General features: G+C 27.5%; 2 protein-coding genes across 2 annotated transcripts; both read right to left on the bottom strand.

The window, feature by feature from the left end:
• Nucleotides 1–1,201: 1,201 nt before the first annotated feature.
• Nucleotides 1,202–5,140, bottom strand: mtTFB2 (mitochondrial transcription factor B2). Its single transcript, XM_015508795.2, has 7 exons — nt 4,803–5,140; nt 2,754–2,929; nt 2,499–2,655; nt 2,299–2,438; nt 2,066–2,227; nt 1,827–1,987; nt 1,202–1,740 (listed from the first exon to the last, which is right to left on the bottom strand). Exons 1-7 carry the CDS (start codon nt 4,981–4,983, stop codon nt 1,467–1,469), a joined length of 1,251 nt encoding a protein of 416 aa, XP_015364281.2. The 5' UTR covers nt 4,984–5,140; the 3' UTR covers nt 1,202–1,466.
• Nucleotides 5,141–7,596: 2,456 nt separating this feature from the next.
• Nucleotides 7,597–11,823, bottom strand: eIF2A (eukaryotic translation initiation factor 2A). Its single transcript, XM_015508787.2, has 12 exons — nt 11,590–11,823; nt 11,377–11,521; nt 11,203–11,321; nt 10,119–10,218; nt 9,825–10,000; nt 9,307–9,386; nt 9,055–9,205; nt 8,785–8,955; nt 8,357–8,692; nt 8,173–8,259; nt 7,833–8,002; nt 7,597–7,771 (listed from the first exon to the last, which is right to left on the bottom strand). The coding sequence occupies exons 1-12, from the start codon at nt 11,609–11,611 to the stop codon at nt 7,646–7,648; spliced, it is 1,683 nt and encodes a 560-aa protein (XP_015364273.1). The 5' UTR covers nt 11,612–11,823; the 3' UTR covers nt 7,597–7,645.
• Nucleotides 11,824–12,052: the final 229 nt, after the last annotated feature.

Genomic DNA, 12,052 nt, shown 5'->3' with positions numbered 1-12,052 from the left:
TAACAAAGAGCAATAATAAGTGACAGGTGTTTCACTATTTCAGACTAAGGCATTGTCAGACCATTAGAGATACCTAGAGAGCCTTGATATTAATATAAAGTCTCTCTAGGTATAGCTGTACACCAAGAGGGTGCCCTAAGGTTAGGTTCACCGTATGGAACTGTAATTTTTCCATTTGCGACATTTGCGTGCAAAATTTGTCCTATCAGTATTCAGTACAGCCGATGACTCCGTCAAAACGTAATTCTGAAGAATTTTTACGAATATACAATATACCTATTATAGAATTTAAAAATTGAAAGCAAAAAGTGGTGGGTTGAAATATTTATTTACCTACTTTAAAAATAACCCTGACAAATTTAAACGACAGTCATTTTTGAGAAACGATGGACCGTTTCAATTTAATTTAAATCCGTTCATAGAAGACTAACAACGAAGAAAAATACATTTTAATTGAAATCAAATGGGTTCAACAAAGTGTCATCAAAACCATATAGGACATAGGCGTTCGCAGATTTCTATCCAGGATGTACATACCGGTGTTTTTAAAAATGTATTCAACTCAGAACAAGCAATAACGCCCCAATACCTATTATTGATGTAAAATAACTTGTTTCATTATGCAAATAAGAATCTAAATTAAGATAAAACAATGAAATCTATAATTAATACATTTTGATTTATTTTTTACGCCCAAAAATTTCAAATGGGAAAAATAAAATAAAAATATTCAAATTATGTATAGTCATGAACTAAGTACTATTATTATAGCTATACCTATTAGAAGAGCCTATATATATATATATATATGGATTATCTTAGTAATTTATGATTCTAATAGCGGCGTATATCTATGTACGACTAAAAACTAAATGATCATGCTGCAGACTCTGCAGGAGGTGCCATGGCACAGCCGACATCCCCCTGTACACGCCTATATGATTAAAACTTAAGAAAACATGAATGTATTAGAAAGTGATGAAACAATATATTTAAATAGATTTGTAACTATATCATTCCACGACATTGACGCCATCATTTGAAAATGATATAATATCATTGGATTCAAATTTAATTCCATCCATTACAGTAACCCACTTGTAACCTACTGTACAGCAGAGCGACATACACGACTTACCCGCTTTTTTTTTAAAACTTCTCTCTTCTTTTACCTTATTTTATTTAATTAAATAGACTTAACTGACATGAAAAACCATAAGGTCATATTGATATTTAATAAAATATAAAAAATACACATAATACAAAAATTACATATTCACTAATCACAACAGTAGCGTGTCAACTGTAAGACAATAAATATATTTAGGTTAGGTGCACTCAGATATTTACAGCCATGTCTAACTGTAAATGAACAAACTACACTACAGGTTAGAACAGATTTATAAAAAGTGTTACTTATTATTGGATATAACATAATTTTGAGTTCAGTCTTTTTTAATTACATATTAATTGTCCTTGTTCGTAAATTCTTCAAAGTCTATGGAAGAACTATTTCCAGATTTTTCATTAATAGAGTCTTCAGGTGTGATTTGTAATGAAGGTAATAATTTAGCAATTCTACTCTCCATTGAATTTAGAAAAGGTGAATCATTATACTCGGGTAAACTAATAAATGTTAAGAATAAGCGTAAAATTTGAAGAGGTGTAAGATCACCAAACTGAGTAAATATGGTGTATCCTTGGGCAATAAAATGAGGCCCACAACCAGGAATCCACTGCCTTAAAGTATATATATAAAAAAAAACAATCAATAAGTTATGATAACTTGGAAATAAATAAAATATGAATCTATCAAATATACTTACTCTAACATAGGTATAACAAAATTCTTACGGCTTAGTGTATGATGCTTGACAAAGTACCAATATGGTTTTAATAAATCTTCAGTTAAGCCTTCTGAATTAAAAATCTCTCGACGACCTTCAACTTTTGCTAAGATCATATAATTATCATCTGCTTCCTTCAACTAAAATAAAAATGAAATGAAAATTAATAAAACACTCAAACAATATTTTTAGATAATGAATATCATTTTTTAGCTAACCTCTTTAAAACGCACATTTTTGCTAGCGGATTTTGAAATATGTGGTGGATAAAATGATTTCCTTGGATAAGTTTTTAATAACTCTATATCAAAAATAGTTTGAAATAGAATTGTTTGTGTTTTATAATATTTTTTATCAATAATTGGTTTACAAGAATATCTCTAAAATTAAAAAGACATAAACAATAAAAACAGAATTTTATAGAGATTAATTTTTGTTTTCAATCTTTTACCTTAAATACTGATGGTGAAAGTAAAAAGTAAAATTCTGGTCGACCATAAATCATCAATCCAGTTTGAAATATAAAACTATATATCAAATAATTTATGAACTTCTTATTTGGTAATGAAGCAATTATTTTAAGAGATGGATCTATAAATATTAATAATTTTTAATTCAATGCTTTAAAAGTTTATGGGAATTAATAAATACTTTCTTGGTTCCATGGTTGTTGTGGTGTACTAATACTTGATAGAAATTTTGAAACTCTGTCTCCTCGGTCCATCCGATCTTGAAATCCAAACTTCCACAGCAAGAGAAAATTTCCATGGTTGATTTTAATTCTGTCACCGTAATCTGAATGAACAGCCTATAATTATTAAAATAATATACTAAATATTGTAAATAAATAACAGTAGGTATCATATAATAATCTATTATTGTAAATGAAAAAAATGTTAAACTAACCATTAAAAATTCTTTAAATACATCATAATTATTTTCATATACACATATATTGTAATTTGTTTCTTTCAATAAATGCTGTGTAATCAAACATGGACCAGGATTGACTTCAATTATTTCAATTGGTTTGTTTCCATATTTTTTAGCCAAGTGTACAGATATTGTGTCTGATATATCTTCTAAAAATGTTTACAAATTAAATAATAAAAATTAAAAACATAAAAATATGAGAATTTTTATAAATAATTTCTTTATCATTAATTCGGACTACAATTAATTTATTGAAATTGAAATAAAAATATAAAACAATTTTATTTTATCCATTAAGCTAGTATCATTATAAGGTCTACTTCTCTACTTGATGGATCAATAGATGCCCCAGATCTTTTTTCCTTTATTACAGCATTTCTTAAACTTTTTTGTCCGTGGAACCCTTTTTGGTGTCCACTTTTATTGTGGAACCCCTACTTTTTTTATAGCTTTTTTTTTAGGATGATTTGCAAATTAATTATAATATTAAGTAGAAATATGGATTATTGAATATAGAGTTATCTGATAGATTATTCCATATGGCTTATACATTATTATTTAATACACAAGTATTTTTTTCCATAATGGACATTTTAAAGTAATTTTTTTTGAACATTTAAAAAAATTACTTAAGCTTCGCGGAACCCTGAAGTGATCTATGCGGAACACGGTTTAAGAAACGCTGCTCTATTAGTTTTTGTGTTCCAATCTACCCTTCAAGGCATCTAGATATCTAGATAATATCACACATTCATATCACAATTCACTCCACCTCCAATGGCCATAACCATCCTTTACACCACATGCTTTGTTGTGTCAATAATGCCATATATTTCATTCTAATCTATTTTTTTATTTTGCTTTATCTGTCTGTATATTTTTAATACTGCATTTTGTTTGTAATCATTCTAGTTTTAAGCTGTTACAATATTGTTACCTAATTGTACCTATTCACCTAATTCTCGATTGTGCGCGAAAAAGGGGTAAGTCAACATTTTGTGTAAAATGAGTTAATTACATAAAAAAATGCAGAAAAAAACGATGTATATTATGTCAGAATATATGTAATTTTGCATCATTGAATGTGTTATTTCAATGTGCGTTTAGTGTTAACTCAATTAATATGTGCTAGTGTGCTACAATAGTTCAGTGGCGTTAAAAGAACGGTTAATTGCACCGGGGCCTCATGGTTTAATTTCTAATATGGGGCCCATACTTAAGTTAAATAATATAAGAATTAAGAATCTATACTAATAACAATTTTTTTTTTAATTAGATCATAATATAATATCAGAAATATAATGATCATTCTGTTAGTACTGCTATTTTAGCACGATAGCACCCCCAGTTACCAGTTCCTATATAATAACATATAATTATATAATTATTTTTAAATATTTTGAATACATAATACATTATGTACAGTATAGTTGCTTAATAGCTTAAATAAATAAAGAGTAGCGATTATATTATTAACATTTATACAATTTCAACTTTATTATTATGATTATTATTATTTATTTGTCTATACGTGTAATGAAGTATAATTCATTATATTTATATTATAATTAAAAACTAAGAATATTAATAAGTAAAAATTTAAAATGATTGCAGTACAGTTTATTATATTATTAGATGGTGTGGACTGTAGAGGGTGGGGGGGGGGCTAAGCCCCCTACAGATCAGTGTAACATCGATCATTTCAGCAACCACTACATTCAAACCAAATATGCGCCTATATTAAATTTGCAATGGGGCCCATTAATTAGTTCTAGCTACCGCACTGCAAAAGTAATGTCACCAATAGGTAAATATATCTTTTGACACCGAATTTTAATTTAATTAATTTAATGATACTTTGTTTTTGCTCTCCTGAAAAATTTGGTTTAAATGACTTCACATCTTATTCACGCGCAACAGCGAATTTTTGTACTTAACATAATATAGGTACCAATTTAGTGAATTTCCGTTAGGCGTAATGAGTAAATAAAATAGAATAAAAATAAAAATGTTTTTATTTACTTGCTACATAATTACAGTACACAAACATGCTCTCTGGATACTTGAGTTTTTTGAATGAACTTAAATTGTGATTTATACTTGGAACTTTTAATGTGGCTGCTGTTGAAGAATAATACCGTTTGTGCCAGGTCCATTTAAAATAGGACTTAGACAAAATACAAGCATTATTTTTTAAATTCATACTTTTATTTACAGTAAATGTGCATAACTGTAGTAAAAAAAATAACTTTATAATTAATTAATGATCAAATAATTATTTCTGTGCTACTGTTAACTTTAAATTTCGAAATTAATAAGTTTGAATTGGAAATACGAATAGCCAATAGGTAGCTTTAATAATTTAATAATCAAATGATGTGCTTACTTTTATCAATTTATCATTGAAGAAATAATTATCTCGTTCACCGCGTGATAGTATTATCTTTAATCATGGCTATAAAATAATATCACAGATTAAGTAAAAAGTTTACGCAACATGTTATATTATTCTGTCTGTGATGTTACCAAAAAAAAAAAATGTGGATGATCTTTTCCCGAGAATCCGAGATTATTGATTCAACTAGGTATATAGGTACTTAAGAGTGGCTTTCAATATATTATTTGACCCACAGGGCACAGGGCCACAGACGCCTATTATATAAATTGTTATGTGTTATTATTTATAGAATATATTATGATAAATTTGTGTTATGGCCACATTCACCATAGTACGGTGCTACGGGCATCAGTCATAACAAAATATATAAATTATTTTGTTGTCATGGCGCCATGCAACCATCTTGTACTTTTTAGGTAATTTAAAACTGTGTTCAACTTCCAGATTTAGAATTGAAATAATACTGTATTTTTAATTTTTTTTTTTTTCATTAAATTCTACGCAAGATAATGTAGTTAGAATATACTAGCCAAAATGTAATCCGATATTCCGATAACCACCATAATAAAATTAAAGTACAATCATAATTATTAGACCTAGAGGTTACAAAAATAATTAATTGGACATTTTGACTTATTATACAAAAATAAATGTTCGCAAGTTTTTGACTTGTGGATCTTCGACTGCTAAACCGATCTTGATGATATGAGATACTTGATAATCGTTATATAAAAACGAGTGACATGGGCTAAATTCAGTGGCATAATTAGGAATTTGTCTTAGGGGGGATAAACATTTTTTTCCACACAAAATACTTGAATTTTCAAGTACAATATCTGGGAAAACTTTTTCATCAAAAATTCTTAAACTAATATAAATGTATTAATAAATGTGCTTTAAAATTCTACACAATTTAGTACCTATACAATATTATAATAATTTCTTCAAAATGTAAATTTTTAATATATTAGAATTAAAATTTACTTTTAAATTAAATAATAATTTATAGATTTCTTGATATTAATTATATTTAATAGGTATATTTCGTCGTGATGTCAGCACGATAAAACATATAATTCCATAAGCTTCAAATTAATATATTATAAATATACACATTATATAGGCTCTGGGGGGGGATATATCTCCCTCATCCCCCCCCCTTAATTACGCCCCTGGGGCTAATTTTTGAACCGAAATTCAACCCCTAAATATTGATTCATAATCTGTGAGCATTTAGTTAGGGCTAATAAAAATCGAATTTTTTATTTATTTATATATACCTACCCATCATGCGAGTAGGAATTTTCCATTTAGAAATCATCAAAAAAGATAAAAAATTATTTTTTCTTATTAACATTTTTTTTCTTATCTTGTAATTCTCCGAATGCATAAAGTATGCGAAAGTATTGCGTAAATATTAAATACTATCATTACCTTTGTGATTAAATTAATTATGTTTAAAAACGAAATTCTAAAACTTATTGTGTGTACAGTATTCTACTTAATATTATGAAGTATACTTCAAAATGCAATGAATATTTTGTCAACATTTTAACTTCAGACGTTCATAAAAAATATTTATGGTATTATACGCATTGCTTTTTTTTTTCTAGTAGGAACCCGCGGCAACATAGGCTATTGGTTATAAGGTGGTATAGTAGGGGTTATTTTTGTGCACTTGTTCGTAGGTTGTAACATGTATTTGTGTATGTGTGGCAAGGATATGTTGCTAAAAATCCCGGGTGGTCACCCATCCGGGAGCTAGCAACTGCAGCCGGTATGTATGCGTGTATTTCTGCAGATTGAGCGACGACTGCTCCTCATTAAGTCACATCATAACTTTTGTTTTAATTCAGTTTCAAGTTTCTAACACGATTTATGATTTACAAGGAAGTGAGACACATGCATGCATTCAGTTTTTAAATTTGAGGTACCGACCTATGAATACAAACAAATTAAGGAATTTTTAACCACAAAAGACTTTGTACATTTTCTCCTGATTTTGTTTGATTGAATCAGGCGATTGTGGCTTTACTAACTAGCAGTACACTGCTCAGTTACACAAATGTATAACCTTTGGTTGGTGCGAGGGCTAGTTTCTATGTATTTAGGAAGTTCAGTCTTTAGATCGCAGGCAAACAAGAACTCGAGTCAGATGATTGGGCATCACTTCTATGATTTTGTGTTTTGTGGTAACATTTTATTATAATTTTTATACGAAAATTCTGAAATTATCCTTTCACATTTTAATATCATGTTCAATATATCACATTATTATATTTACTTCATAAGTTTTGAATTACTAAAAAATTTCAATCTAAAAGAAGATGGTGTATAATATACCATATACATTGATCTATAACCATCTAGAATTACAGTATGGTACTATACATTATAGTATTGTGAATAAAACATTAATTTAAATATTATAATTGTTTTTATTTTTAATAAATATAATATTTTTTTGTTATAACTGTAATTGTTTAAGTTCAGCTAATAAACCATTTTCAAGTTTTAATCTTGCCAATTGATTGACATCCAATACTTTACCAGAAGATTGTAAAGTTTTGAAACGATTGATGCTTTTTAAATCCTGAAAGAACAGATTTGTGTTACTTAACGACAAATAATAAAATAACAGTTATGAGACATACAGATTGAATTTTTTTAATCCTTAATTGTTTTTCGTTATCTTTGGGTTCATCGATTGTTTTTATAGTATTTTGCTTATCATCATTTGATTCTTCTACATCTTGCAGTTGTTTTGCTTGTCGTTTAGCTTCACGTTTCTTTTTCATCTTTAAATAAGCTTTTGATTGATTTTCTAAAATTGTTTAAGATATTTTATAATTTATTTGGAATACACAATTTTTCAATTTCTATATTTGGTAAAAAAAAAATTTATAGTATTTCATAAATTATGTGTGTTATTACATGAAAAACAAAAAAATAATCATATCTTTTAACAAGATAGTACCGTAAATAAAATCATACTTGATTCTAATGATGAATCTTCGTGTAAACTAGTGGGTTTAAAATCAGAGTTTCGGGCATGTGGTGGTCGATAAACTTGTTTAGAAGCTGCAAGTTAGAATAGCAATTAATAGAGGATTTAATAACAAAATTAATGAATAAATAAGTATTTAGAAATGTAACAAAAATAATTAAAATTAATTACCAATTGGTTGACTAGAAGCAATTCCTTCAACAGCTTTGTAAACTATGTTGGGTGTTTTAAAAGTACCTTGAGGATAATTTTGCCAAACGACTTGATATAGTTCATCTTTTCCCCAAGGCTTTTCATGTAGTAATGCACCACTATAGTGCCAAATTTTATAACCATTACTTACTTTTAGTCGTGGCGAAGTTGTAGCTGTTACAAAATGTTGACCATCCGGAGACCACTGAAGAAAGGTAGTATCTGGTATTTCTATTTTTTTAATCTTTTTCTTGCCATTTATATCCCATAACTCAGCATTGCCTTGCACATTACCAAACCCAGCTAAGAGAAGAAGTATTTATAGTGTTAAAGAAATTTATATGTATTTAAAAAAATGTTATTTTAAATTTAAATTTAATAATCATATTTAAATATATAAAGGATATTATTCCCAAATGGATTGTAGTAGACTGCATTAAATGTTCCAGTTCCAAATTCTATAACTGGGTCACATTTTAAATTATATAAAGTTACTTTTGAAGGCATAAAACCATAAATAACACAAAATTCGTTTGAAGATGGACTCCAGGCAGCATTATATAAAGGTCCTTCTTTATCTAAATATTAGAAATTAATCAAAATTAATAAATTTTTAAAAATATTGATAATTAATATATATATATATATTAAATCACAATACAAATTAAATTACTTACTCACTATAACCTGAGAAGTGTCTCCTTTTGAAGTAATCAGATGTAGACCTTGTTTACCATAATAGGACGCTCCTGTTTTGTCTACATCGGTACTTGTTAACATTAAGGATGCTGTTCCTTTCTGGTTCCAAAATATTTCTATTCTATCAGCCTAAATGTTTACAAATTAAGAATTACGGATAGAACTATCATTAAGTACAATTTTAATCATTTTCATCTTGAAGAATAATTAAAAAAAAATTGTTATTGTACCTGAAAAAAACTTTTATTGGCAACAATAGTACTGAAATCTGGATATTGAAATAGACGACCATTTGAAGGGCCAGTCTTAGCTGAAATAACAAATCCAAATAACCAACCATTCAGTAATACTAAATAATTAACTGCTCACTCAGTAGGCACATCTGATTTCACTTTATATAAGACAATGAATATAATTGTAATAGGTTAATTTTATGTTAAGAAGACGTGATACTCGTATGTGTTTTCTTTGTCTTACAAGTGCGTAACATAGCAATTTTTATGCTCAGCAGAACATGTGTTATGTCTTATGTGTAACTCTATTAGTTTAAAATTTAGAGTAAATTGACCTCTAATAAAGCTACACATGTTCTGCTGAGCATAAAATTTGCTATATTACACACTTGTAAGATGGAGACAATACATGTGGGTATCACATCCTCTTAAATTTAAGGTTGAACATATAATTTTAATTAATTACATTAACAAAATGCCAAGAATATAATAAGTAATAAGTTAATAAAACGTACCTGGAATAAAACAAAGAATATTAAGTGGTTGATTTCCTGGAGATATTGAATAATTATTGAGTTTAAGTCCTTTAATTCTATGTACAATATTATCAAAATTAGAATTCTCATAAAATAATACATCGCCATTCAAAAACCGAGCACAAATTTTCTCATCTGAAGACCACTGCGGAGTCCTATAAAAGAAAGCAATATTATACCAATAAAATAATGAGCTTATTTATTTAGCATAAAAACACAAATAATTAATTTTGTTTCAAAATGTTTTTAAATTATTGTGATTTAATATTTTACCAAAGTTTATAATCTCTGTATTCTAAACTTTTCACTAGTTGTCCATCAGCCGTTTTTATAATATGCACATTAGGACTGCCTTTTGGATTACTTGGTGTAGCTATAAATATTAAACAAATCCAATTATATTTTATTCATATGTACAAATAAATTAAGACATAATACCAATGTTTAAATATCTGACTGGTATGTAGAACAGAGAAAAAATACTAGGCAACCTATCTTTTTCTTGACTGAAATTGTATTTTAGAAGTAACTTAAAATATTTAATTATTTTTTTATATCTGATGTTTAAGATATCTCAAAAATGTATAATACATTTTGGTACTTGTGTGTTATTGCGACTACCTCATATTATGGGTTATTGCGAGGCCGTTTTATATGCGATTCTATTTTTTCCAGTGTCGTTACAATCGCACTTATCGCAATTTTTATAGACTAGCTGGGTAAGGTAACTTTTTAGAGTTTTTAAGATTCACCATTTAGAATCTTACTTGGCAGAGTTTATGTGGAGGAATACTTATCATAATGAAGATAAGTTCAAAGTTTTACTTAATAGTGTTGCAAATCATTGGCTTCCACAAATTGATTTTTAAATTTTATATTTTATATTTTATAAATTTTACTCGTAATTGTTGACGTATAAATTTGACATATTTTACTATCACATATTTTATTTTATTATATATGACATATTATTATTATATTTTATAATTATTATCATATTATCAATAAATACATTGACATTAGCTTTGGGTAGTTTTGTATTATTATAAACATATTAAAAATATGTTGCGTTCGAAATCAAGGTAGTTGCGATAACGCACAAGTGAAATCAAGGTAGTCACGACAAGTCGGTGGTAATCGCGATAACGCACAAGCACCTACATTTACATTTACAATTATTTGATTTGTTAAATGTGTGTGGTGGACAGAGATAATAACTTAGGGTTTGACATCTTATATAAGCATTATTTTGTGGCAGATGGTGGAGACGCAGAGTAATAGAAACTCACATCTCATCATCACAAAATAGTGAGTATTCTGTTAATAATTTAATATAAATATAAAACTTTCTATTTACTCATAAATGGCTCATAAACAATCAAATAGGTTCCTTTACTGCTATATGCTAATTGTGCGGCTTTTGGATAGTCAATTTCGGCAATAGTTTTCCAATCAGAAGTTTTAACAGTTACGACCCTTGCAAAAAATATATGGTTAATAAATTTAAAAAAAATGTAAGTCTAAAACTTACTTAGAATTGTTAATCCAAGAAAAATGTTTTCCATTTGGACTAAACAACATAAACTTGTATGTCGTTGAGACATCTGATGGGAATGTAGAGACTGAATCATATGGAGATTGGCCCTGATACAGCGTGAAACCTGTAGAGCCTCGGACTAAGATAGATGAAAATAAAATAATTTTACAATTATACATACATAATAAATGTATAGTTAATAATTACCTGCTATATTAGGAATAGCCATATTTATTTTAATTTTTTTAAAATTAAAATATGAATTTGATAAATATCAATAAATTGCAGAAATAGTTCAAAACTTTTAACAACAGAATAGATGAATGCTCTCAGATAATCATTATCAAAAACCGCATCAAAATATCATAAAAATGAATAAAATAATATTAAACTTTACATTAATAAATTAATTAACAAAAAGTCAAAAAACAACAATAATAACTAATATAAAGTTATTATCAAAATTCAAAATTTAATTTTCAAAAATATTTATTATTTCAAAATATTGTATACATTGTTTGTTATTGAGGGTTATTTTCAAGGAGTAAAGAAAAATTAGAACCAGTGTGACCTATTGAGATTTCATATATTATATTTATTATTGGGTCTATAAGTTAAGTTTTTATAAATGTAAGTACTTACTATTCCATTATATAATATAATCATAAAT

The sequence above is a fragment of the Diuraphis noxia genome, unplaced genomic scaffold (genome assembly GCF_037042655.1).
Source record: "Diuraphis noxia isolate RWA-SAM2 unplaced genomic scaffold, SU_Dnox_SAM2 contig0003, whole genome shotgun sequence".
In the NCBI taxonomy this organism is placed as follows: domain Eukaryota; kingdom Metazoa; phylum Arthropoda; class Insecta; order Hemiptera; family Aphididae; genus Diuraphis; species Diuraphis noxia.
Note: the sequence above shows the minus strand (reverse complement) of the source record. Positions and strands in the feature narration are given on the sequence as shown.

Excerpts from the sequence above, each read along its gene's own strand:
- mtTFB2 (XM_015508795.2), bottom strand. The coding sequence starts at position 4,983 with ATGAATTTAAAAAATAATGCTTGTATTTTGTCTAAGTCCTATTTTAAA. Across the intron at positions 2,930-4,802 it reads GTACTGTAATTATGTAGCAA|AAGATATATCAGACACAATA; the intron begins GTAAATAAAAAC and ends AAACATTTTTAG. Across the intron at positions 2,656-2,753 it reads TATTTAAAGAATTTTTAATG|GCTGTTCATTCAGATTACGG; the intron begins GTTAGTTTAACA and ends TAATAATTATAG.
- eIF2A (XM_015508787.2), bottom strand. The coding sequence starts at position 11,611 with ATGGCTATTCCTAATATAGCAG. Across the intron at positions 11,522-11,589 it reads GGCTATTCCTAATATAGCAG|TCCGAGGCTCTACAGGTTTC; the intron begins GTAATTATTAAC and ends CATCTATCTTAG. Across the intron at positions 9,206-9,306 it reads CCAATAAAAGTTTTTTTCAG|GCTGATAGAATAGAAATATT; the intron begins GTACAATAACAA and ends GTAAACATTTAG.